The sequence below is a fragment of the Chionomys nivalis genome, chromosome 8 (assembly GCF_950005125.1).
Source record: "Chionomys nivalis chromosome 8, mChiNiv1.1, whole genome shotgun sequence".
Taxonomy (NCBI): Eukaryota; Metazoa; Chordata; class Mammalia; order Rodentia; family Cricetidae; genus Chionomys; species Chionomys nivalis.
Genome location: NC_080093.1, coordinates 79,309,383 through 79,333,688, shown reverse-complemented (window position 1 = coordinate 79,333,688; position 24,306 = coordinate 79,309,383). Strand labels below are relative to the sequence as shown.

Sequence of the window (24,306 nt, the reverse complement as noted above, 5' to 3'; positions counted from 1 at the left end):
TGGAAGACACTGTGATCCTGTGGAAAGGCTAGAATGTTCAAGAGCTCAAGGTCACCCTTCCCCCTCAGCTACAGATAGTACTCAAGGCCAACCTGGGATGTGTGAGACCCCCCACCTCACAAATCGGAGGAAGTCAAACACAGAGAAGGTAGAGGAACTGGCAAATAGAGAAACACATTGTATTGGATAAGAGATTGACTAGGTGTGTGTGTGTGTGTGTGTGTGTGTGTGTGTGTGTGTGTGAGAGAGAGAGAGAGAGAGAGAGAGATTGACTAGGTGTGTGTGTGTGTGTGTGTGTGAGAGAGAGAGAGAGAGAGAGAGAGAGAGAGAGAGAGAGAGAGAGAGAGATTGAAGCCAGGTGCCTTCCTCAATTTCTCTCCACTGTATTCTTTGAGACAGTGTCTCTTGCTAGACCTAAAACTTACTGATTAGCTGGACTGACTGGTTGGTGGCCAAGCTGGTGGTTGGCTTGTCCTATTTCCCAGTGCTGGCATTGCTAGCATACACCACCATGGAGATCCAAACTCAGATCTATGTTCACACAGCAAGCGCTTTACCCACTGAGCTGTTCCACCGGCCCTGAGCTGGATTTTATGAAGAGCAGATAACCAGTCCTGTGAACTGCATTGAGCATTGGTCTCTGTATTAATGAAACTCGCTGTTACAACAACAAAGCTTCCTTTGACGGGCAAATATGTAAGTGAATGGATGTCACTGTGTTCCAATAAAGCTTAATTTACAGCAACGGGCCGTGATCTGCAGCCCCTCTGATAGCTCACCCTGAGACATCTCCCACATTTCAGATAATGATCTTGTTCTATACACATGGCAACCTTTGCAAGTCTAGCTTCTGACCACTCACACGCTTCTCTGCATGGCATTGTGGATGACTCCTTCAGTGCATGTACCAGCTTTTCGTCCCCTCAAGGGGTCAAGATCACAGACAAAGGATGGCACCTTCCCAATGCCCTCTGGTCTCTCCTCCACCCTTAAACAGCAACAACTGATGTCTCCCAGTGAGCTCTTCTGGTCTTTATTTCTAACTTAGATGCAGCTTGTGAAATACATCCCTTCCATCATCAGGCTGTCCTACCAGAGCCAGTCAAGAAAGGAAAGACAGCTGGCTTGAAGGTTCATGTCTTCAGTTCAGTCTAGCCCCCTGCTGTAAAAGTCAGCCAGAGCCAACCATCTCTATGGAGTCCCATCGTTAATACCTGGTACTAGTTGGCAATACATTTCACCCTGTGACAACATCCTCAGCCAGAACCAAAAAGGTTAACGACACTGATGCCAGTGCTCATTGCACTCTTTGGTTTCAGCTCTTACCCCAGATCTCTGTACCCACCACACAGACACGTGCGCGCGCGCACACACAAACACACACACACATACACACTTCACTTCTTGGCTAAATAGTCATGTTTCTGGCTAATGTCTTAGTGTTTTCCAGTGCTCCAAGATTTCCCAGAGTAGCCAGACCTACGCTTCTGGGCTTCTTGCTGTAAGCTGGTAGGTCTTGTGTCTCTAGTCCCTACTGTCCCTCTGCCTCAGTGTGTGCAAGCTCCTCTTCTGTAATTGGTCTCTGGAGTCTCCTGCAGTTTGCAATGTCATTTCAAAGAAAGAAAGAAAGACTTAACCAATGTGTTAAAAACCAAATGCATTTTAGTGACATGTCAGTTTTAAAGTCTCTCTGCTCATTCTTTTGTTCACTCATACCATCAAGTCAATTATCACTTTAGTTTAGTGGAGACCTACAGTGAGCCTAACATTTGTGTGACCCTAAGACCCTTGTCCTCAAAGGACACACTGATCAGGCCATTAAAGAATTATAGCTTTATGACATTATTGCAAAAGAAATCCACATGCATTTTAAGTAAAATGGCAAGTATGAAACCTCCTCTTTTCTAAGGGGGCAGAGAAACTTCCGTGGAGAATTAATTACCTTTGATCCAAGAGTTGAAATAAGAGGAAAAAAACTGAGTGATAAATGGGGGTGGGTGTGCTCCAGGCAACAGGGGCTGCACATCCAAAGGTCCTAAGGCAGGAGAGAAGACAGCTCACAGACCAAATGAAGGAGGGCTTATGTATTAGGATGTGGCAATGGGGACAACCAACAGAATACAGCCATTAAGGAAGGTGGTCAGACCATAGGGGACCTTGAGATCTGTGTTAAAGACCAGAGTTTATTCTAACAGCAACAGAAGCCTCTAGGAGTTTTGTTTTGTTTTGTTTTAAATTGCAAAGTTCTATACTGAGAGTAACTCAGGTCCTGATCATTGTTTGGCAGGAAGGCAAATGGTAGGGAAAAAAATAGAAAACTTTGCCAAGATCCAGAAGAGGAGAAATTGGAAAGCATTTCTTCTTTTCTGTTAGCCCTGGCTAAGCAGGTGGATAGGAATGGTATATATCAGATTGTGCAGGCGGGTAGGACTTATCCCAGTCTAAGAAAGAGAACAGGTACAGTATATCCCAAGTGAGGAAGTACAGTGTAGCTAACCCAGGCTATGAGGGTGGATATGCACAGTACAGCCCAGGCTGTACAGGTAGATCCATACCATATAGCACAGGCTGTGCTGGTGTAGGCATGCAGTATGGCTGTACTCCACACCCTGTCCTTCCATGTGTGGGGGTTACCTGTAGCAGCTGATATTTTACACACCCTGTTCCCAGATTAAAAAACAAAAATTAAGCTGAATCTAAACATTATCTCCTCCTGCTTGTTCCTTCTGAACAGAAACAAAGGAGGAGTGGATGGGGTGGGAGGCAGAGGGGTGGTAGAGGGAGGGAATAGGAGGAGAGGAGGAAGGGGAACTGAGATAGGAATATAAAATAAATGAAAGAAATTTAATTGTTAAAAAAGAAAAAAGTAAAATATACACACTTGGGATAGAAAAATAAATAAACTGACTCTTTATATGCATATTAAATTTTTATAGTCTTTCTCAAAAAAGGAAAAGAAAGGAAAAAAATCTTTCCTCCCTGGCAGAACCTCTCAAATGCTCAAGCCATCATGGAAGTGTAACCAAAGATGGGTTTGCACAGACAGTAGGGTCAAAGTTCAAGTTTCGGATGCCTGTCACACTGACTGGCTGTGCATCCTTGGGCAGATTGCCTGGCCACCCCTTGCCTCCGTTCACTCATCTAAGAACGGGGTGAGCCTAGTCACCCACCTCTGCTTTGGCTGTGAAGATTCAGCTGGCAGCTGTGAAGCCCCTGCTTAGCTCAGAGAGGGTGGTGAGCAGGTGACAGTGACTGAGTCGGAGAGTGACCACCCTTCTACGTCAGCAGAACCGAAAGGGCAAAGAACATGTCTGTTTATCTATCACGATGCCCTCAGTGCCTGCCACTGTACCCGACACCTTCTGAGTACAACAGGAGTGAGAGCAGGCGTGAGCACCCTGGGTGTCTAGTACAACTCCACAGTGACTTTGGTGACTACTGTCTCAGCAGGGGAAGAGATGCCAAGGCCATGCCATGCCATGCGTTGCTGCACGTTTTTAAACCAAAGTTAGTGGAAACATCCCTGAGGAGTTGTTTTTACAAATTTTACAGGTTTGTCTTTACTTAATTGTCCCTGCCAGAGGCACTTTCCCATCTTACCACTAAAAACAGGGGTCATCAAAAGAGCCAGAGGGTCCATTTCAACAGTGAGCCATACTGGGTTCCCGTAAATCCTGCATTTGGTTCAGCTCTTTCTTTGCTTGGCTAGAGGAGCCTGAGCAGCACCTAAAAGCCCTGGGACACACAGGAACCTCCTGGCATCAAGCCTGCCTGGCTGCATGCAGGTTTTTTGCAACCTGAGACAGAGTCTGAATCCCACACAATCCCTTGATATCCTGCGCTTATCAGTCCCTGTCCTCTAAGAGACAGGACATCAGCTACCCACTTCCCTTCAGTTTCCGTAACTAAACCAAGCAGTCCTCATCCTCTGTGCTCAAGAGAGTCTGAGTTCAGGTGGTCTGCTCCAACTCTGCATTCCTGTTTACAGACAGTCTGTCTAGCAGGGTACATGTCCTTAAGTCCTTCATTACTTCTTCCTCTGTAAAATGGGTTTAAACAGCAGCCTTGGTCTCAGGAGGTTGTTGGGAGGGTAAAGGAGGGAACATGTTAACAGCCGGGAGTGTGTTAGCGTGCGTGCTCCACGGTTACACATGCTACTGCCGTCACTCTCAGAGGGACACAGTTTCCCTGGTACTGAGAAGCTGCATTTGCCCTACTGTAGGAGAGGCTCCTGGTGCCCACCCAAGATGCTGTGGATATTCAACTCATAGTATATGTCACTTATTTGAGCTACGTATGCTGCATCATGGTCATTACTACAGCTATGCACTGGTAGCCTTTTTTTCCATTTTGAATTGTTTAGGTTCAACTACTCTATTTGTTGTGGCAAAGTACATACAGCATAAAACCCACAGGACCTTCATTATTGTGCAGCCAGCATCACCTCTAGTTCTCGGCGTTGGTGCCCATTTAGCAGCTACTCTCATGATCTCCCTTCCCCAAACCCTGGGATCCACCAAGATTTGGTTACTGGATATTTCATATTCATCAAAATCATATGTGGCATTCTGTGTCTAACTTCTTTCACTTAATGTAACACATTCAAGATTAATCCATGTTATACCAATTATTTGTATTTCATTCCATTTATAGGTGAATAATATTCCATTAAATGTCTATACTACAATCTGTTCACCCATCTGCACACATTGATGGGTGTTTGGGTTGTCCCCACATTTGAATAGAGCTGCTGTGAACATTTACATAGAAGTTTTGTTTGCAAGTGTGTGTTTTAATTCTTTTGCAAAGGATGATATTTCAGTATATGTGGCTTGGCTATCTACGAGGAAAGGAGAAAAACAGTAAGGAGATAATGCAGGAAGAGAACGATTTCAGCACCCCCCCCCCCAACACATACACATAGAGGACTAGTTTCTGGGATGAGTATTCACAGTGTTTGCATATGCTAGACCATATGTGGTCATTATTTCAGGACCCACCACAGAGCCTGTGCTCAGCTTGCTGAGTAACCTCTTGACTATGGTTTCTTTAATGTCCGTGTGTCATAGTGTGGTATGCTGGAGCTGGGGGAACGGAACCAGCCATTCTTCTTCCTCTCTCAGAGTCAAATAAGTCACAAGAGCTATCGTAACCAAGGAATAACCATGATCCAAGCTCTGAGTTGTGCCTTTCACACACAGGGGCTCATTCAGTCTTGGCCTGACTCCTACAAGAAAATTGAGGCTTAGAAAAGTAGCCTGTAAGACAGCAGCAGCGGCAGGCTTCAAACGCAGGTCAGCTCACTGCAGTGTTTCTGCAGAACGACAGCTCACCTAGCTGTCTCCCACTTGCCTCATCTCTCCTAGACCCACCCATGTATTTTCTTCAGCATAAAATAAATTGAGTCCATAAGTCCCATCTCAGGAGCCTGGCCCAGCCTTAGGAATATCATCAAACATGTCTGTGTGCATCAAGCAACTGTTATGCACTATGTCCAGTTTGGGTGCAGGCTGTCTGCTAGCTCTTCCTCTGCCACAGCTTCTCCCCTCCCATGAGAACGCGATCAGATTTGACTCTTGCAAGGATGCTCATGACTAGTCCCATTCTTAATATGGGAGAGATGAGGTAATCCAGGGCCTGCCATATCAGACCTCATGCTCACAGGACCTCCGTCCCCCTCATAACTATTCTCTCAGCATCTTCAACACTTTCCGACTCATTGTGAGTCTAGCATTCATGTTTGCTGAAGGAATTAATGAGATAACAGCAGCAAGAACAAAGCAAGTGTGTGCTATGCCTTCGTCTAGCCTAGGTCCTGCTTTTCAATTTACTGTATGACCCTGTTTCCCAATATAACCATGTGAATACCCGGAGATATGAAAAATACCTCATCAATGATCCGTATGCTTGAAGCACTGCTTTCCTAGCACAGGGCTCTGATATGGCACCTGATGGCATTTATTAAACTTTTTGTTGTTGTTAGCAAACATTGTGTAGGTTGCCATGGAGCCACCCAAGGAGCCAGGCTAAGATATTGACCCTGAGTAAATAACTCTTTGGGAAGGGTTAGATATTCCTGTAAATGAGTAACCTTGACCAAAGAACCGGGATGTGTGAGTTCACAGTCAATCAAACAACCAGGGCTCAATTTTCCCATGAAAATGGCTCCATCCGACTCAAGAGGAACTCAGTTTTAGAAAGCAGAATTTGTTTCCAAAGCCAGAAAGCACAGTCGGAGGCAAAGAGCATAAACTTAACCTGTGCTCAGGTCAGAGTCTGACCTGTAAAGAGGCTGGGAAATCACACTTCCCAAGAGGGCAGAGAGCACACAGCTGATAGAAAACTTCTTGGGGTCTCCAGACATTGAGCAGGTAGGCCTGGTGGAGGGGAAGGCCACAAACAAGCATCTAATGTACAGAAAGAACAAGACTAACATACGTGAAGTGCATTTCATGTTCCAGGTGCCCATGCTGACAGTGAAGCCCGGTATCTCTCTTTTATCCTACAAACCGTGGTGTCCAGCATGTTATGCTATGATTCCCCATGTTCAGAAGAGAGTAATACTGCTCAAAGGAAAAACATACCACCTTCCCTCTTTCAAAAAGAAAGAAAGAGCTAGACTCTTAGGCTTGCTGCACTTTCGTGTTTAAACCTCTAAATCTTTTTTTACTTGTTGTAAATTCCTCCTATGACCCCAGTATAGAAATGGCTAGAAGTGTATAGTCTACAGAGAAGTCCCCAGCCAGCTGTCTTGAGGCCCCAGCTCCTTGGCAGAGATTGGAGACTGAGAGGTACAGTCTGATAACTACTGATAGATCTCATGGATTCTTTTTTTTTTTTTTAATTTCTAAAATGTCCTGTCCTTGAGAACTGTCGTATTGCCAATTCTACTCACACATTCTGGCCTTTTAAATTTTCTCTTCAGTTCTGAGGCAAACAAGCCTACTTAAGAACTAGTAGGTGGAGACTATATTGGATGCATCATTTCTGGTCCACCAGAGTCTCTCTGGAGCAAACATCTGTGTCTACACCAAGTTTACAGAGGTGGCCACAGAAATATGGAAGTGTGTGTGGCTTGGGAGACATTGTGACCTTGATCCAGTTCAGAGAGGCTAGTGGACTTTACAGGCTGCCCAAGGAGGGTAACCTGTCCTTTGGCTCAGCCCTACCCTAGGCTGTTATCCAAACTGATCCCATCCTGGTGTTCTAGAAGCTAGCTCGGTGCAGACACAGTTTTACTTCAGTCGTGGTGATTATAACATCTAGCATTCTGTGGGCCAGGAACCCAGCTGGTATCACATCTCTGTGGTCTGTAGCTGACTAGCATTCACTATCCCACTTCTGGTACCAACTTTTCGTGAGCTTGGATTTTCCGTTGCAAGCAATAGATAATTCCTTCTTGTTCTATCTGTTCTATGAGGCAGGATGTATTACGACTCCTAGTTGTAAACATGAGGACATCAAGTATTAAGTAGCTAAGATGACATGCTCACAGCTGCACAGCCAACTGGTAGGGCCATCAACATAACTCTTTATAAACATGACATCAACTCTGAACTACACTACCCACTCCAAATTCCACTGTGTGGTGGTTGTGACTACAGAAGTGCTTTTGTGGTGACACTGAGATGGACCAGTGAGTGTAGTAGGTCACTACTGAGCAAGCCCAGAGGAGTGTGAATGGTGAAAAATAACCCGTTTCCATCTACACCACTGAAAGAAAGCTGAGCTCATCAATACAATTCAGTGTTGCTGAGTAGCTCTTACGTCTAGCCCTGCTCAGTTGAAATAGCATAGGAACACTAATCTCGTTCTTACACACACAATCCAGAGTTCGTCAGGCAAACAAAAGAAAGAGCACTCCCTACATAGGAGACAGTATGGAATGAATCTCATTCTGGAATGGAGCATTTGTGCTGAGCAATGGGCTCAAAAGAGGAGCTTGAGAGGCCTAACTTGGAGTTTTGATTGCTGTGGGAAAACACTATAACCAAAAGCAACTTGTGGAGGAAAGACCTTTATTTCAGCTTACAGCTCACACTACGTCTTTGAAGCAAGTAAGGCCGGAAATTCACGCAAGAACTAGAAGCAGGGTGTGTGGAGGAATGCTCTTGCAGGCTGGTAGCAGACTTGTGCTGAACCAGCTTCCTTATGCAACCCAGGAACACCTGACCTACACCAGTAAACAGTCAAGGCAATCACCCAAATGGATCTGCCCACAGTCCAGTGGTATCTGCAAAGTTCCTCAGCTGAGATTCCTTGCACAGGTGATTCTAGGCTGGGTCAAGATGACAGTTAAAGCTGAGATAGAATTTGTCTAACAAAATATTCTGCTTATTTGATGTGTCTCATGACATGTGAAGAAAATCAGATTACAGAGAAGTAATATGTAATTAACAAATTGGCTTCATGTACACATGTGTGTGCTTTGTGTGTATGCCTCCAAGCCAGGCTGAATGGCATATTTAAATACTTTATTGGTTTGGAGACAGGTCTCACTACATAGCCCAGGCTGGCCTCATGCCATCATCCCACCTCAGCTGCCAGAGGGCTGGCATCACAGGCATGTGCTACCACAGCAGGCTGAAATTTAATTGGTTCATGATTCTAGCAGCCTCGGATCCAACTGGGCCTCTTGGTGCTGATCGCCGTCAGTCACCTTTCCATTACAGCTGTCTTGAGGGAGGACTGGTGTGCTCAGATTTCTCACTGATGGAACGTCAGATAAACAGCCTCTTCAGATGGCATATGTGTGTTTAAAATGAGAAATATGTTTCTCTCAAAAGCTCTGTGAAGATGTCGAAGCTTTGCAGAATGATTTGCAGGTCCCTTCGAATGCAACGAGCATGTTTTAGTACCATATCATTGTCATCAGTAACAAAAAGGTAAATCCAATTAACAGTGATTGGGTTTTATTATCCAGGTGGCTCTCCAGACTGCTGCCTGTGTGGAGGGAGGGACGGTCCCCACGTACTCCTTGGTATGCTTTGGGTATGTGTCTCATGATTCCTTTGGTTGCTTGCGACTCACCCATACCACAAGGACCTTGCTGTATCATGATAGTGGCTGTCACCCACTCCTGTCACATGTATGTGTCACAGGAAGAGGATAGAACAGTTAGAAAGCTTCAAGCCAAGTAGTTCCAAAGTTGGAATGGCAGAGTTTCACTGTGAGCAGCTTGTGCGCTTTGCTAAGTAGTTAGCACCCTGGCTTACTCCTCTTGGAGAGTCACCGAAGGGCAGTAGGTGGAAGAGATAACACACAAGACTCACGGTTTAGAAAGATCCAGTGCACACCTAGTGGGAGAGAGCAGAGTCTGGAGGCATGATGATGTGTCCACCTGTTCACTCCTCCTGGGTGCCCATGGTGCTGTTATTATACCTATGGCCTCCAGGAACAAATCCAGCACCCAGAACTCTCCAAACAATCCCCCAGTATCTTCTATGCAAAACTTGATTACATTTGCATGTGGCACTGGCTTTATTTCCCGAATCCTTCGCTTCTGCTGGTCTTCAGACAGCCCCAAACTTCCCTTTTCTCTTCTAGAGTCCTGGGTTTCCTGATTTCCCTCATAGGAAGATGTCATTGATGAATGTGCAAAAAGATCAGGATCCTTAAGCAGTGAGGCTCAGAACTGTCTTGACTTCCTATAAATCCCAAATAAATCATGTAAACAGAGAGGCCTCAAAAAACTCAGATGATGTTCAGTAGGGGACACAAAGATGGCAGCTTCGGGTTTAAGGTGGGCTGTGGAGAAAGTCAAACGTTGCACTGTGTCTATGTCAACTTCTGCTGTCAGCTGTGTCTAGTAAGCAACACCCAAAAAGGAAGTGTGAGACTTTGTAAAGTAGCTGTTGTCCTGTTTCTAAAGAAACAACTACATCACTGAACCTTATGCACATCTTGGAAAGTGGAATTGATACGTGTTTGACTGCTTCAGGGTGCTGAGGTATTTAGCTTCATTCAGTCATCCCTAAGACTTTAGATGAGCCACTGCCTCATTTCCGGACATACTTCATTTCATAGCGGAAGCACCTGATGCATAGGCTTGTAATGATATTTAAAGAGATGAGCACTTAGCAATGGTAAGAAAGCAAAGGGAGGTGGTTCTACAAGTGTCATTTTGATGCATAGTCTCACAAGCTCCTTGAGCCTGGGATTCATTGTTCTAAGTCTCCTCTAGTTCTCTATGCAGAAACAGAGAGGTGAATTCCTGGAACAGGCAAAGGCTGGGATGCAAAAGCGAGGGATAGTACTCTTAGATTTCAGGATATCTGTCCTTCTGACAAACAAGTATGAAATGACCTCATGCCAATGGGGCAGACATGTGACAAGGACAGCAGCAAGAGCTGAACCATTATGATGGCACCCCTCCCCGGGCACTTCGCAAGCATAGCAGTTAATGTTTGTGAGCACCTACAATGTGCCAGTCCTGGAGGAACTGAGGGGATCTAGATCCAAAGTTTCTGCCAGCAAGTGACTGTAGCCAGGGGCCTCAGAGGTACTGTCCAAGGTGCTGCCCCCGCATCAAGATGGAAAACTCTGGTGTTGTTACCTAACAGATAGGCACCAGTGGCCCCAGGCATGGAGGGCAGCTCTGCCCCCACCCCATACCCCAATCCAACAAGAGGTCATTTACACTTTGCTGTGAGGTGATGTTGAACTCTAGGGTCCCTTTTATTGTTGATACTATGAGAAAGGAAGAAGGACTTAACACCAGCCTGGCCAGCCTACCTGGCCAGACCACCCTCACTGCCAAGTGCCTGTTAGTCTCTTCAGGATGCCCTATCTACCCCCTTTACAGTTAACATCTCTGTCCCCACGTCCATGGCATATAGCCAGTTCTTCATCTCACTTCAATCTAAATTTCCACAATGAAAAACTTAGATGGAGTAGGGGGCAAGGGGTTGGCTCAATGGGTGAGTGTGCTTGCTGTGCAAGCATGAGGATCCACATTCAGATCTCAGCATCCATGTACAAAGTTGGGTATAACCACAAACACATCTGCATCCCCGGTGCTTGACTGGGCAGAGACAGTAGGATCTCTGGGGCTTGCTGGCTGCCAGTCTAGATGGAAAATATCAAGCCCCAGGTTCAGTGAGAGACCCTGCCTCAAAGGAATAAGACAGAGAGCAGTAGGGGAATATTCCTGACTTCCTCCTTCTCTGTCCTCTATGCATGCAGAGGCACAGGGAGCCACACACATGTGTGTATGAACACACAGCATTAAAACGTCACTGTTAGCACTTCCTCACTGCTTCCTGAATTCTTGGCTTTTCATAAAAGGATCAGCTTCTTACTCCTGTAGTGTGTACTTTTTTCCTCCAGCAGATGCACATCCTTTGGTGGTAAGAATTCATTTTCATCTACCAAGAACTTCCCAGTCTTCAAATTAGAATAGCACATCCCGGGACTCCATTACTCAGAGCAGTTGAGTCTTCTGTTGGCATCCATGGTTGCTGAGTTTGCTTGGGATACATGTAGACGAGTGATAGTTGTTGTCTGTTCATGTATAGCTTTAAAAAAATCACAAATGTGGTATGTCAGTTTGGAATATTATTCCACCTAAAAGAAGAAAGAAATTCCAACACACACCAGAGCACAAATGAAGCCCAGCAAGCTGTATTCTCTATCGTTCAACGTCTATGAAATAGCGAGTTATCAAAACCACAAAAACAAAAGAAAATTATAATTGCAAGGGACTGAGGAAGGGGGAAAGGGGAGCTGATTTTGCAGGACTTAAAGAGCAGTGCTCGCAGTTATTCTGCAGTATAACTGTACTCGTTACAACTGAGCTGTATACCTCAAATAGGGAAGCTGGCAAGGCCTGTGTTATTTATGTTATTTTGACACAATGAAAAAGATGGGATGGAGATGATAACATCAAGTGCTGTGAATATTGTTGATTAGGATGAAACTAAAATGATGTCTGAATAAAACAGGTAGGGCCAGGGAGATAACTCAGTGATACAGTTCTTGCCTTGTATGCAACAAACACACACACTAAATGTACATATAAAGAAATGATGGGTGGTGTACCATACTAGAGCTAGACGTTGAAGCAGTCCTATCCATTCAGAGCTCAGAATAGAGATGCCTCAACTCCTCTATCCCAGCTCACCCCTCTTCACACACACACCCATCCTACACCTGGCATATACATTTCTACCACACAATGACCAGCCCACTGCAGCCACACCCAGTGCCAAGGGGTTGAATTCCAGCACTCACAAATGTCCTGTGAGTGTATCACCTTGGCTTCAGTCTACCAACCTTACCCTGATGCAGTAGCTGCCTCTTGGCGACCCTTTCAGCATCCAGCCTTGGGAAAATGGTTTGGGATGAGAACAGTGGTTGGAAGGACATGCAGATGGGTCTGTTCTGGACTCTATCCCAGTAGAGACCGAGCTGATCCGGTCTTCCCAACTCTCAATCGCTGTCAGCACACCAACCTTGTATGGCTCTGACTCTGTAGACACAGCGCACCTTTTTTCATGAACCTAAGATTCTGGCTGCTGAGGGAATGTCAGAGCTGTTCCCCCTATCATACAAGTCTCTCTATTCAGAGTTATGGCCATGAAAATGGTGTCATGTCCTCCAGGAGACATCCCCTACCACTTACAGCAGTGGAGATGAGGACAAATCCCTTCAAGGGGTTATTTCCTCCTCTGTGCTCGGCAGAATATTCTGTGGGTCTTAATCACAGAAAGCCCTCCCTCTGAGTCAGAGTCAAGTTGGTTCTTTTCATTGCTTTCCCTGGATCAAAATGTCTTAAGTATCTGATGTTGGAGATGGCGATGATGCTATTAAATGACAGCTAACATTTGTCAAAGACTTACCCCGTGCCAGGTGCTATTACAGAGGTCTTACATGCATGGTTCTATTTAATACTCCCAGCACCTGAGGTTTATGCCTTATAGAGATGAAAGGCACTCCCTGTAAGCATAGGCATCCAGAAGGGCCCTCGGGGACCAGTGGAAAGAAGAGACCCGTCACTGCCTTTCATACTCAGCAGAGCAGAGTTTCTCAAACTGACAGGGGCATATATATCACGTGGAAACCATAAGAAGTCAAATTGATCCCAAGCCAGGAATAGGGGTCAGTGGGTAAAGTGCTTGCTGCACAAGGATGTGAACCTGAGATCAGTCCCCAGTAGGTGTAATGGTGTATGCTTGTAATCGCTGCACTGTGAAAATGAGGGCAGGCAGATCCCTGGGACTCACTGGCCAAGACAGTCTCCTTCCTGTCCAGTGACAGTCTCCTTCCTGTCCAGTGACAGTCTCCTTCCTGTCCAGTGACAGACCCTCTTCCCAAAACACAAAACAAAATCAAGCTGGACAGTGAAAAGGAGGGACACCTGAGCTGACACCTGACCTCCATACGGTGCTCTCTCTCTCTCTCTCTCTCTCTCTCTCTCTCTCTCTCTCTCTCTCTCACACACACACACACACACACACACACACACACGAACATTCAGAAAGAATAAAGAAGTCCAAGTTCATCTCAGTAGATCTTGTGTGAGGCCTGAATAGTGTTTCTTTCTCTTTCTTGAAGATTTTTTTTTATTTATGTGTATGAATGTTTTGCCTACATATGTTTGCACCACGTGTGTGCAGTGCCTGTGGGGGCCAGAAAGGGGGAGAGGGATCACATTCCTTGGAACTGGAGTTTTAGGTGATTATGAGCTAGCATGAAGGTGCTGGAAACCAAACCCTATCCTCTGCAAGAGCAGCCAGTGCTGGTAACTGCTGAGCCATCGCTCCAGCCCCTGGTGCCGTGTTTCTCATAGTGGCCTCTGATTTGAAGACAAGACTGCAAGGGTAGCCCCTTCCTGCACCTGTAGTTTTTCTTCTACTCCTGAGATGGAACTCACCCATCATTCACTCTGTCACATTTGCGGAGTGGGTTATTTATCAAGAGCATCAGCCATAGCATCAGAACCAGGTCCCAAACTTGGTTCTGCACTTCCTTCATGACCTAATATCTCCGAGTGTAGCCACCCAGTCTGCCGGATGAGAGTGACACTCACTGTATGGCATCTTCGCAAATATCAAATGAGGGAGCAACACAGCAAGCATATGCCTGGAAGCTAGATCATGGGGCATGGCCAATGATGGTCACGGTCTGAGACCTTATTTTATGACTCTCTTATTTATGCATTTGCTCCTGATTCCCATGTGTTCATCAATAAGCTAGATGGCTTCAGCATTTAGTTACATGTTACATATTGAAGCAGATATTTCCATGGCCCTAGTAGTTACAGCAGTGGGCACCAGCAGTCAACAAGAGATAGACTGACCTGTGGATAACTTGTGATTGTGTCAGCAAAAGGCAGAATTAGCTCCACAGGTCCCAAGGATGGGCAATAGGAGCTGCATGGAGAAAGACTATTCTATAAAAGTGTGTGTGTGTTTGTGTGTGTGCATGCGTGTGCATGCAAGCATGCATGTGCAAACCAGCAAGACTGGAATGGGGTAAAATGTCAGCAGATCATAAGCTGTTCATTATCTGGAGTGAACTAAATATGTAGGCAGTTATTGACAGGAATCTGAAAGGAGCAATCGGGAGAATTGGTCCCCAGACAAATCCCATCTCCTTTTTGAGCAAGAGAAGGGATTGACTGACCAGAATTTAACATTTAGGGGGCATGTTACAAAGAGGGGGCAGGCAAGGAGCTACAGGGTTCCCTGGTCAGAAAGAGTAAGCAGTAGTCCCCTTCACCCCACCCATCAGTCAATCCAGCAAGCTCATTCACCAAACACATAGGGTTTTGCTTTGAAAGGGGGCTTTATGCATAGGTTTCAGCCTGGAAAGCCCCTACCCGACCACCCTCCCTCCCCCTAAGATGTCGTCTTTTGAGATGATTTCATGTGGAAGCATCGCTAAGTAAATTCGCTAAATGCCTATTCATCCCCATCCGATGGGGACCCGGTGAAGCGGGAAATGCGAAAATGGCCCCAGCTCCAGGCCTGAAAGAAGCTTTCTGGGGTTGCCAAATGGAGCCACAGCAGGCTGACCCTGGGAGGCCTGAGACTTCCCAGAGGGGACCCCTGGAGCTTGGCCTTGGCCCCTTCAGTCCTCCCACCTAAGCTTCCCAAGAGGCCCTGTTTATTATTCCTGCTGCTGGAGACCCATTCAGAGGTTAACTTGTCCTTTTATTCATCCGGACGACGATAATGAACTGTCACGCAGTGTGGCAAGGGGTTTGGTAAATAAGAGCGGCTGAAGCAAAGAGATGTAGCTGGCCTCTGGATAGCTGCTGCCTGATTTTCCTTTATAAGGATATTGCATTACTGCTACCCCAGCAGCTCCTTGGAAGCCCTTTTGAGCATCAGGCTACAGGAACCTCGGAACCTTGGCCACCTCAGTTATCACTGTCTAGGCACAAAGGTTGGCCCTGTGGATCTATCCCAAGGATTCATCTCTGTGTACATCAGGAGAGCGCTGTATCCTGTGCAGGACAGATTGTCCCATGCTGCAAATGCAGGAGCCTCTTCAGGCATCTGCCACCCCAGTATGGCTGGCTTCTCATTGGTTTTTATTGATCACATTTTTTTCTCACCTCAGGATCTTTTAACTTCTCTATTTCGTCCTTTCCGGCCATCCAGAATTATGGGTCAGTCAGCATATACCATCCAATGAGTGGATGAGGGTTCGGAGTGGCTATACTCCAGAGGGGTTGAGGACTGAGGGTAGAACAGACCAGGTAACTGAGACGTAGCAGAGCAATGTGCATTGAATGTGTGCCTACTGTGTGCCCTTAAATCTACCCATCCTGCTGGCAAAAAACGTGTGGTAAACTTATTGTGTGCTGGGGTGTGTAAGTCTGAGCAGCTGGGAGGAAATGGGTTTACCGAAGGCCGCTGTTCAGAGGATCTGGTGGCTTGTTTACTCTCTCCACACATGGTGGGCTGTGGTGGTGCAGATGGAACTCACTTCCAGATCCTTTTGTTTCCGGAGCTTAGGCATTGCTTTCTAAGACACTGCCCTGCTTCTCCTTGGTCCAGCATTAAGGTTAAGGCAATGGCACAGTAGATAAAGCATGCGTTACTCAGGTATGAAGACCTGGGTCTAATCCTCCAGCACCCGCAGAAAGGCGGAAGCCTCAGGAGGCATCTGTAACCCCGACGTTCCGACTGTGAGATGGCAGACAGAAGCAGGCAGCTCCCAAAAGGCTTGCTGGCCAGCCAGACTGGTGTGCATGGTGGGGAACTTGAGACCCTGACTCCTATAAGGTAGACCATGAGGGATGAACACCCAAAGCTCTCCTCTGACATCGACACACAGGCCATGGCACATGTGTGCTTGGACCAACACTTACAGGCGCGTGCAAAACACACCCCTCCCTACCTGCGCACCATGCACACATACCACTCAATTCAAAAGAAAGAGTCCAGCCTCACTGTGCTCCGACACAGCATCTTTCTTCCCACATCACCCAGTCTGGAAGAGCGGGCAGCCCCTGGCCTCTAAGGAGCCCTCCGCCCAAGCCGAGCTGCCTGGTGACAGAGGGGCTGTCACATCAGCGCCATTTACCTGTTTGGGTTTACTCAGTGGAAGAGGCGACTGCATCTCTGGCAGATGGAGACCTGTGTGACTGCCTTTTAAAATACTGTCACAGCTGTATGCACAAGCTGATTAGCTGTGACGGCGCTGTGAGCGCCGAGATTGATGGTGATAAATTTGGGATAACAATGCTGGGAACAATGTCATCCGTTTGCATGGCGCTTCATATTTTTTAAAGCTCCCTCAACCCACAACTCAGTGGTTATCGAGCAGAGCACCCGGATTCATTCACTGCTCACTGCGCTGAGGGAGTCGGCTCTAAATTGGCTTGTCGGGGTGCGTGCATTCCTTCGTCATCATTCAGTCATTCGCCAGATGAGAGTGTAGGTCCTACTCTGTGCTAGATCTGACTAGATTCTCTCCTCGTGGGCCCGATGTTGTAAGGAAGCCAAGAGAGGACTCTCAAATGGTAATAAAGTAGTCAAGTCAGCATTGTGGTGTGGTAAAGGAGGAGGCAGGGGCTACTTTGGATGGAACGACCAGATTTAAAATTTAAAAAAAATTAGATTAAAAAATTTTTTGAAGAAAAGACATTTGAAAGACCTAAATGCAAAAGCAGGCCAGAAATTAAAAGACACAGGCACAGCAAGTGCAAAGGCCCTGAGGCCAATCTGTATATGATATCAGGTATATTGACGACTATTGTCCACCACGCACAATGCTGAGCATAGATACCAAAGCAGATAAAACACTGCACTGTCCTCGGGGTTCCTTACACAGTGGAGTATGTGGGAGAGAGATGTGCGAACAGCCTGTGCTGGTTAGCTGTAATTCTCAACCTGACAAATCCTAGAATCACCTGGAAAGATGATTGTAGTGGAAGATGGCAGGCCTGTGTCGTATCTGGGGATAGTCACAGTCGGAATGAAGTTAATTGCCATGGGAAGATTCGGCCCACTGTGCGTGTCATCGTTCGCTAGGCAGGGGTCCTGACCCATGTAACAGTGGAGAAGCCAGGCTGAGCTTGACAGTCAGTCAAGAAAGCGAATGAGCGTGCACGCGTTCACTTTTGTCTGCTCTTGACTATGGGTGTGGCGTGTCCAGCTGCCTCAAGCCATTGCGTGCGGTAGTGAACAATAACCAGAAACTGTGAGCTAAAATAAACCCATTCTCTCCCTAAATTGCCCCTTTCTGGGATGTTACAACACAGCAGTCAGAATGAAACTAGAATACAGCCTCTTTTCACGTAATGTGGCAGGCCCAGGGGCAGGACCCGCCAAGAGTGTGCATCTCAGGCTGTGTGGTGTGGTCAGAACAGGAAAACAGAGTGAAATCTGCTTCCTAGGACTAAAAAGGGAGGCAAGACCCAACACCTCCACGGTCTACAGAGGACCCTGACTTTCTCTTCTGTTTGTTCCCACAGGACAAATGACCAGCTGGTGGCTTTTCTCTCCCGATACCGAGATATGAATTTCCTGAAGTCTCATGGCCGGGACAATGCAAGGTAATGCACTGGGCACCGCAGACACGGAAAGCTATTGCTGGGGTCTTTCTTCCAGGCTGATTCTACAGAACCAGAGAGAGGTTTCCTGTGTGCGAGCTCAAGGGTCCATCTTGTTAGCCAAGGACATGGAGCAGCAGATGCTTCTGGCAGGCTTGTAGCTTTTCACCCAAGAAATCTTTGAATTTATTCCTGTATATGTAGGTTTGTATGAGTGTTCAGGTGCACATGTGTATGCTGGTTCACATGCTTCTGTCTATGTGTATGTATGGGATGTACAAGTGTATGCCAGTGCACATGCATCTGTGTGTGTGTATGTATGGGGTACACATGTGTATACAGAGGCTCATGCACCTGTGTGTGTATGTATGGGGTGCACATGTGTATGCAGGTGCATATGCACCTGTGTGTGTGTGTATGTATAGGGTACACATTTGTATGAAGGTGCTCATGCACCTGTGTGTGTATGTATGAGGTGCACATGTGTATACAAGGGCTCGTGCACCTGTGTATGTGTATGTATGGGGTGCACATGTGTATGAAGGTACATGTGCACATGTGGAAGACAAAGGACAGCCCCAAGTATCATTCCTCAGGTCCTACCCACCATTTTGTTTTTGAGATAGGATCTCTCACATGGGTTCTGGGGATTGAACTCAGATCCTCATGCTCACCAGTGAACACTTTATCAGCTGCACCATCTCCCCAGCACACTCAGAACCTTTTACATCTTTGTTTTCCCCAGGAATTTTATGAGTTCATTTTTATCATGGTGATCCTTGGAGCCAAGTAGTCATGGCTAATTCTCATATTGTTGATCGGTAGACTAAGGACTGCATTAAAGTGACGTCCCCACATCATTTAGTCCCTCTGCCTGTCACTCAAGAGCTGCTTTCCTCATGCCAGCCACATGCCAGGCATTGCTCTAGCAGTGAACAGAGCATCTTCAGACTCTCAAAGGATTTACTTTCCAGTTGAAAGACTCAGGATAGCATGAAGTTAAATCCAGAGGTTCGGCCTTCCAGTCTGTGTCTTCCTCACTTCCTCCCACTGCTGGTTTAGATAGAAGCAAGCGGCATTCAGAGCCCCTACCTCTCCCATTCAGAGTAAACAGTGTCAAAAACTAGGAGATTGGCTTGAGGAGATGGCTCAATCTGTAAAGTATTCACGTCACTAGTATGAGTTCAATTTTCGGAAACCCTGTAAAAGTCCAGGCATGGTGCATGCACCTGTAATCCCAGTAGGATGGGAAGAAGAGACCGTCCAGCTAGCGTGGGCTAAACAATGAAGTTTCAGACCAACAAAAATCCCTCATCAAACAAAATGTGCAAGGTACCTAAGGATCAACACCTGAAGTTGTCCTGTGATCTCTACATGCATGTGCACACCTGCTCCTACTTACATGTGCATCAACACATTTACACACACACACACACACAAACACATACCCATACACAAACAGCATCTCACCCTGGTGGAAGAGGCAGTCTTGAGCACCCTCTGGTTCTGGTGTTGAACAGAACACACTCCAGAATAGTGGCTCTTGGAATCATTGTAACCTGTTAGTATTTTGTGTCTGGTTGTTTGTTTGTTTGTTTGGTTGGTTGGTTGGTTGGTCAACTGGCTCATTTGAACATATCTTCCATGAAAATCCAGATTTCCAATTGACCACGACAATCCTGGTATGACTTTGTGTCTATGCTCTGTGTCTGACTTTGCTCAGGGCTGATAGCAAGTCCAATCCCATCCTTCCTAGGTCACAGCAGTTCTTGTTTGTCTCCATTCCTGATCTGGTCATGGTTAGGAACAGTCCCTGTTCAAGATTATTTCTGCCATTACTCGTGGAGATGACAGATTCTGTGACTGGATTTACCTTATCTCAAGCAAGAGACAGAAGCAAGCATTAAGTTCCCCGCCCTGAACTTTCAAGGAGTTATCCCAGAATTCTTGGGTTGCATTATTTCTTAAGGTTTGATTTCAATTTCCCCAGCCAATTATGCACATATTGGCCTCTTCTTGATTCTAATCTGCCTCCATTATATTTAAAAGGAACTCCAAGGCATTACAGTGCTCTGGGAATTCCTGCTAGTTAGCATAGCATGTTCAGGCCTCTAATGGTGAAGAGGATACCTGGACAAATACAGATCATGGCCTGCTAAGCCCTAGTACTTTTTCGCCCATTGGATGTGATATTGGCTTTATCCAGTTCAGAATTAAGAATTAATATCTTTATTCTCAAGAAGTGAAAGGGTGGCTTTGAGAGCCCAAATGGATTTTCTTAAGATTGGCCAGTTGATGGCATGTCAGGATTTGAACCCAGGCCTTTCTGAAAGCAAAGACATGCTGTCGATTAGAGCTGGGGGCAATTCTATAGAGTGTTTATTATTAAAAAGTGACCCTGATATTGAAAGTCCTCACCCATGGGTAGAGAATAAAACCCTTCTTCTCCTCACATAGCCTATAGTATCTGATTTGTCCAAACAGCTTACAATGTAGACAAAGAAACCATTCCATTTAAAAACACATCACAAAAAAATCACACCCACCCCAGTAGTACTGGTTCAGGCTAATGGCTCTTTAATCTTGGCTCCTGTTTCCCAAGGCTTTCACTAGTAACTTAGTAGCACAATTCGAGTCATGGGCTTTGAGTTCCCACCCCCTAGAAGGAAGTGCGGTTCTACCGTGTCTGAGGCTGTGTTGCATCATTTGTGTAACTTAACCACTCTGAGAGCATTCCTTACCAGTAAAGTGAAATAGCCAGAGCCCTATATGGGTGGGATTAAATGAGATGTGTCCTTTGATGATGATGATGATGAGGAGGAGGAGGAGGGGGAGGAGGAGGAGGAGGAGGAGGAGGAGGAGGAGGAGGAGGAGGAGGAGGAAGATGGTGGTGATGATGATGATGACACCATTGCCAAGGTAAGCAAAAAGCCAAAATGCTACTGGCAGGAATGTCACCCAGATCTCTGTCCTTCATGGATGCGCACACCCCGTATGATCCAGGGGCACAAGTGGTGGGCAGATAGTGCCTACATGGCTCAGAGCGGCTTCACATGTTCCTAGCAGCTGTCTCTCAAACCCTAAAGCCAAGTACCTAGTTTCAAAATTGCTCACAAGTTCCTATGTTCACTCTTGAAGTCCCCAGCTGGGACTCTCTCATTTACATGAATTAAGGACAATATACTTTTAGTTTAGTTTAGTAATAAAATTAATTAGTGTGCTATTGCCTATAATTTACTGCTCTTTGTTAGTGAAGGCTTCCCTTGGTATGCGAACTCGGCTTCCCATTGCCCACCTCCCATTGCCTCTACCCAGTGGGCAGGGATGTGCCCAACTTAGGTCTGGTTCCCTCACCAGAGCTGTGGCAAAAAGAAGTCTTTTGCGGTGAGTGACATAAGCCCACTGCAGACTGACCTGTGGGTTTACTGGAACAGTTACACCGACTTCAGGTGTGACTGAATTGAGCGGCTCCAATTCAGCACCAATCACTTGATGATTCCATTTTCTTGAGTGTTGGCTTGATTTTTCTAGCTTTAGGCTTCGGCCGTTAAAAACTCAGTCACTGATTTTATCTTACAAGCAAGGAAGCTGAGATGCGGAGAAATGTTGGATTCACAGAATTAGGGCAAGACTGGGACTCAAACCCTACTGAGTGTGTCCAAAGAGGCCAATCCAAAATTCCTACAGGGTGTCACCTCCCTGGGTACCGGCCCTGCTTTGTTCCAGTAGACCAGGTGATTTGTTTTGAATTGTTAGATCTTTGAGAATATTGTAGAGTGTGTGTCTTAAGTTTCTATTGCTGTGATGAAACGCCATCATCAAAGCAGCTGGAGAGGAAAGGGTTTCCTTGACTTATGCTTCCACATCACCGTCCATTATCCAGGGCAGTTGGGACAGGAACTAAACAGAGCAAGAATATGGAGGTAAGGGCAGACTCAGAGGCCATGGCAGGGTGTTCCTTATCCTTACAGCCTTGCTCATCGTGACGTACTAAGCCTGCTTTCTTATAGCACTCAAGGTCACCAGCCCAGATATGGCACCACCCACATTGGGCTGGGCCCTCCCCCATCAATCACGAATTAAGAAAATGCTCTACAGGTGTGCCCGCAGCCTGATCGATGGAAGTATTTTCCCAATTGAGGTGTCCTCATTTCCAATGACTGTGGCCTGTGTCAAGTCGACATAAAAAGCAGTCAGCACAATGTGTTTGATTATATTCATCCTTTTTCCTTTCAGACTCACCCTCTTCTCTACACACCCTACTTTGTGCCCTCTTTATCTTTAATTAAAAAAAACATTTAAAACTATCAAAACCAACTTGTGACGCCCATGTTATTCTTGGTCCTGTGGCCTTCCACTGGAGCATGGTCTACTTACCAGGGACTGTGTTCTCCCCTCCATCCTCCAGCAGCTATCCATTATCAGTAGCTTCTTAACTGGGGCTAGGACTTCATGCCCACCTCCCGTCTCCATGCTGGGATGTGGTCCTGCTTGCACTTGAACGGGTCTTGTGCATGTTGCCGTGACTGCTGTGAGTTCGTGTGTGCTTCCCGCTGTGTCCAGAAGCCCTGTTTCTTCCTAGTCAACCCCTGCCTCTGGCTCTTACAGTCTTTCTGTCTCCTCTTCAGCAATTGTCCCTGAGCCTTGGGACAAAGGGACATTACACAAAAATCTGATTTAGTCCTTTGTAGTCTCCTATTTTTTTCACCAGGTGCAGCTGTGGGTCTCTGTGAGTCGCCATCTGCTTCAAGTAGAAGCTTCTCAGATGAAGGTTGAGGCGTGCGTTTATTTAAGGGTATAGCAATAAGTCATTAGGAGTCATTTTATTATTATGTCCATTTAGCAGAATAATTGTAGTAGATTCTCTCCTGGGCCGTCTGAGCTGTGTGACCATGCGCTCCATGGCTCAGCCTAACTGAGCTTTAGTGTTCTCCCCTTTGCAGAACAATAGAGTAGAATGAGCTGGTTTCCAAGGTCCCGCTGTAGGCTGGCATGGCTTGTCTCTAGACAGACTCTTGTAAGAGTGGGTGACAAAAGAAGAGAGCCTGAGATCTAGAAAGATGTGAGGAACCAAAGCAAGCAGTGGGATGCAGCACAGGTTGCAGGATACCTAACAGCCACCCTGACCCTCCGTGCCCATCTTCATCCTTTAGCAGCTAGTCTTGACTTTCAGCTCCCACTGTGAGGAGGTGACCTAAAAACAAACTTGTATTTTAATAGCTGCCAAATTGGTCCCAACTGTTCATGAAATTAAATGGACTGGAGAGCTGTGTTCACTATTTCCCCTAGTTTTCACCCAAAATAATTCAAGTGACCAGTGAGGTGACTGATGTATGGTGCAGACATCATATCCTAGGGAGTATCAGCAGGACTGAAGTCCGAACCCCGAAATTTATCCAGAGCCCTGAATAATGGAAATGTCTCCGGGAGCTCCTTGCTTCTACTCAGATGCCATCTGCCTGAGTCTCAGTGTGTGGGGACAGGGAAACAGAAAGGAAAAGTCAGCTCCCTCCGATACAGTAGTGTCTTGTGGGATATTTTCTGCTCTGTGTTTGGGACGGGATTGAATGTAAATGATAAGGCAGAAATGCATAGCAACATGTCATCTCGGCTACATTCCAGCTGTGTCTCCAGCATTCAGCTCCGACTGGCCTTGCCTCTGTGTGTAGCAGGCAAATAGCAACAACAGGAGGAACTGGCTCACAAACCACAAGAAGGGCACCAAGCCGGACGCTTGGAATATGTATTCCAACCTCTGTTGGCGAATGTTCTCCCATTGGAGAAAAGTGTGCAGCTGAGGGCTGGACAATCACTTTGTTTTACCCCACCCCCAGGGGCTTAAGGTTTGTTGTGGAAAGACCTCCAGCATGGAAAGTGAGTCATCCAAGCTCTGAAGCCAGAGACCTGGAGCCCCTGCTCTTTGCAGCACTCACTATGTGAGACCCTCTGTAAATCACATCAATTATATGATTATCAGTTCCCTTGTCTGTAAAACTGGAGTGATGAGAATAATATCAACCCAACCAGGAGCTGGTGATGCATGCCTTTAATCCAGCATGTGGGAGGCAGAGGCAGGCAGATCTGAGGGAGTTTGAGATTAGCCTGGTCTACAAAGCGAGTTCCAAGACAGGCTCCAAAACTATAAGAAATCCTGTATCGAACTCCAATAATAATAATAATAATAATGTCATCCTTATATAAGTTACTAGAATTTACTGAGTTTGCCAGGTGTGATGATGCAAGTCTATAATTCCAGCTACTTGGAAGGCTGAGGAAGGGAGATCACAAGTTCAAGGCTA

At 46.2% G+C, this 24,306-nt stretch overlaps 1 protein-coding gene across 3 annotated transcripts in view; it reads left to right on the top strand.

Moving 5' to 3' along the window:
• Positions 1-24,306, top strand: part of Xylt1 (xylosyltransferase 1) — a 292,416-nt gene that overhangs the window by 227,612 nt on the left and 40,498 nt on the right. For all 3 annotated transcript variants that reach the window (XM_057779365.1, XM_057779364.1, XM_057779363.1), the window contains one exon: positions 17,930-18,010. In XM_057779365.1, coding sequence (XP_057635348.1) covers positions 17,930-18,010 — 81 coding nt within the window. The remainder of the gene's footprint in view (positions 1-17,929; positions 18,011-24,306) is intronic.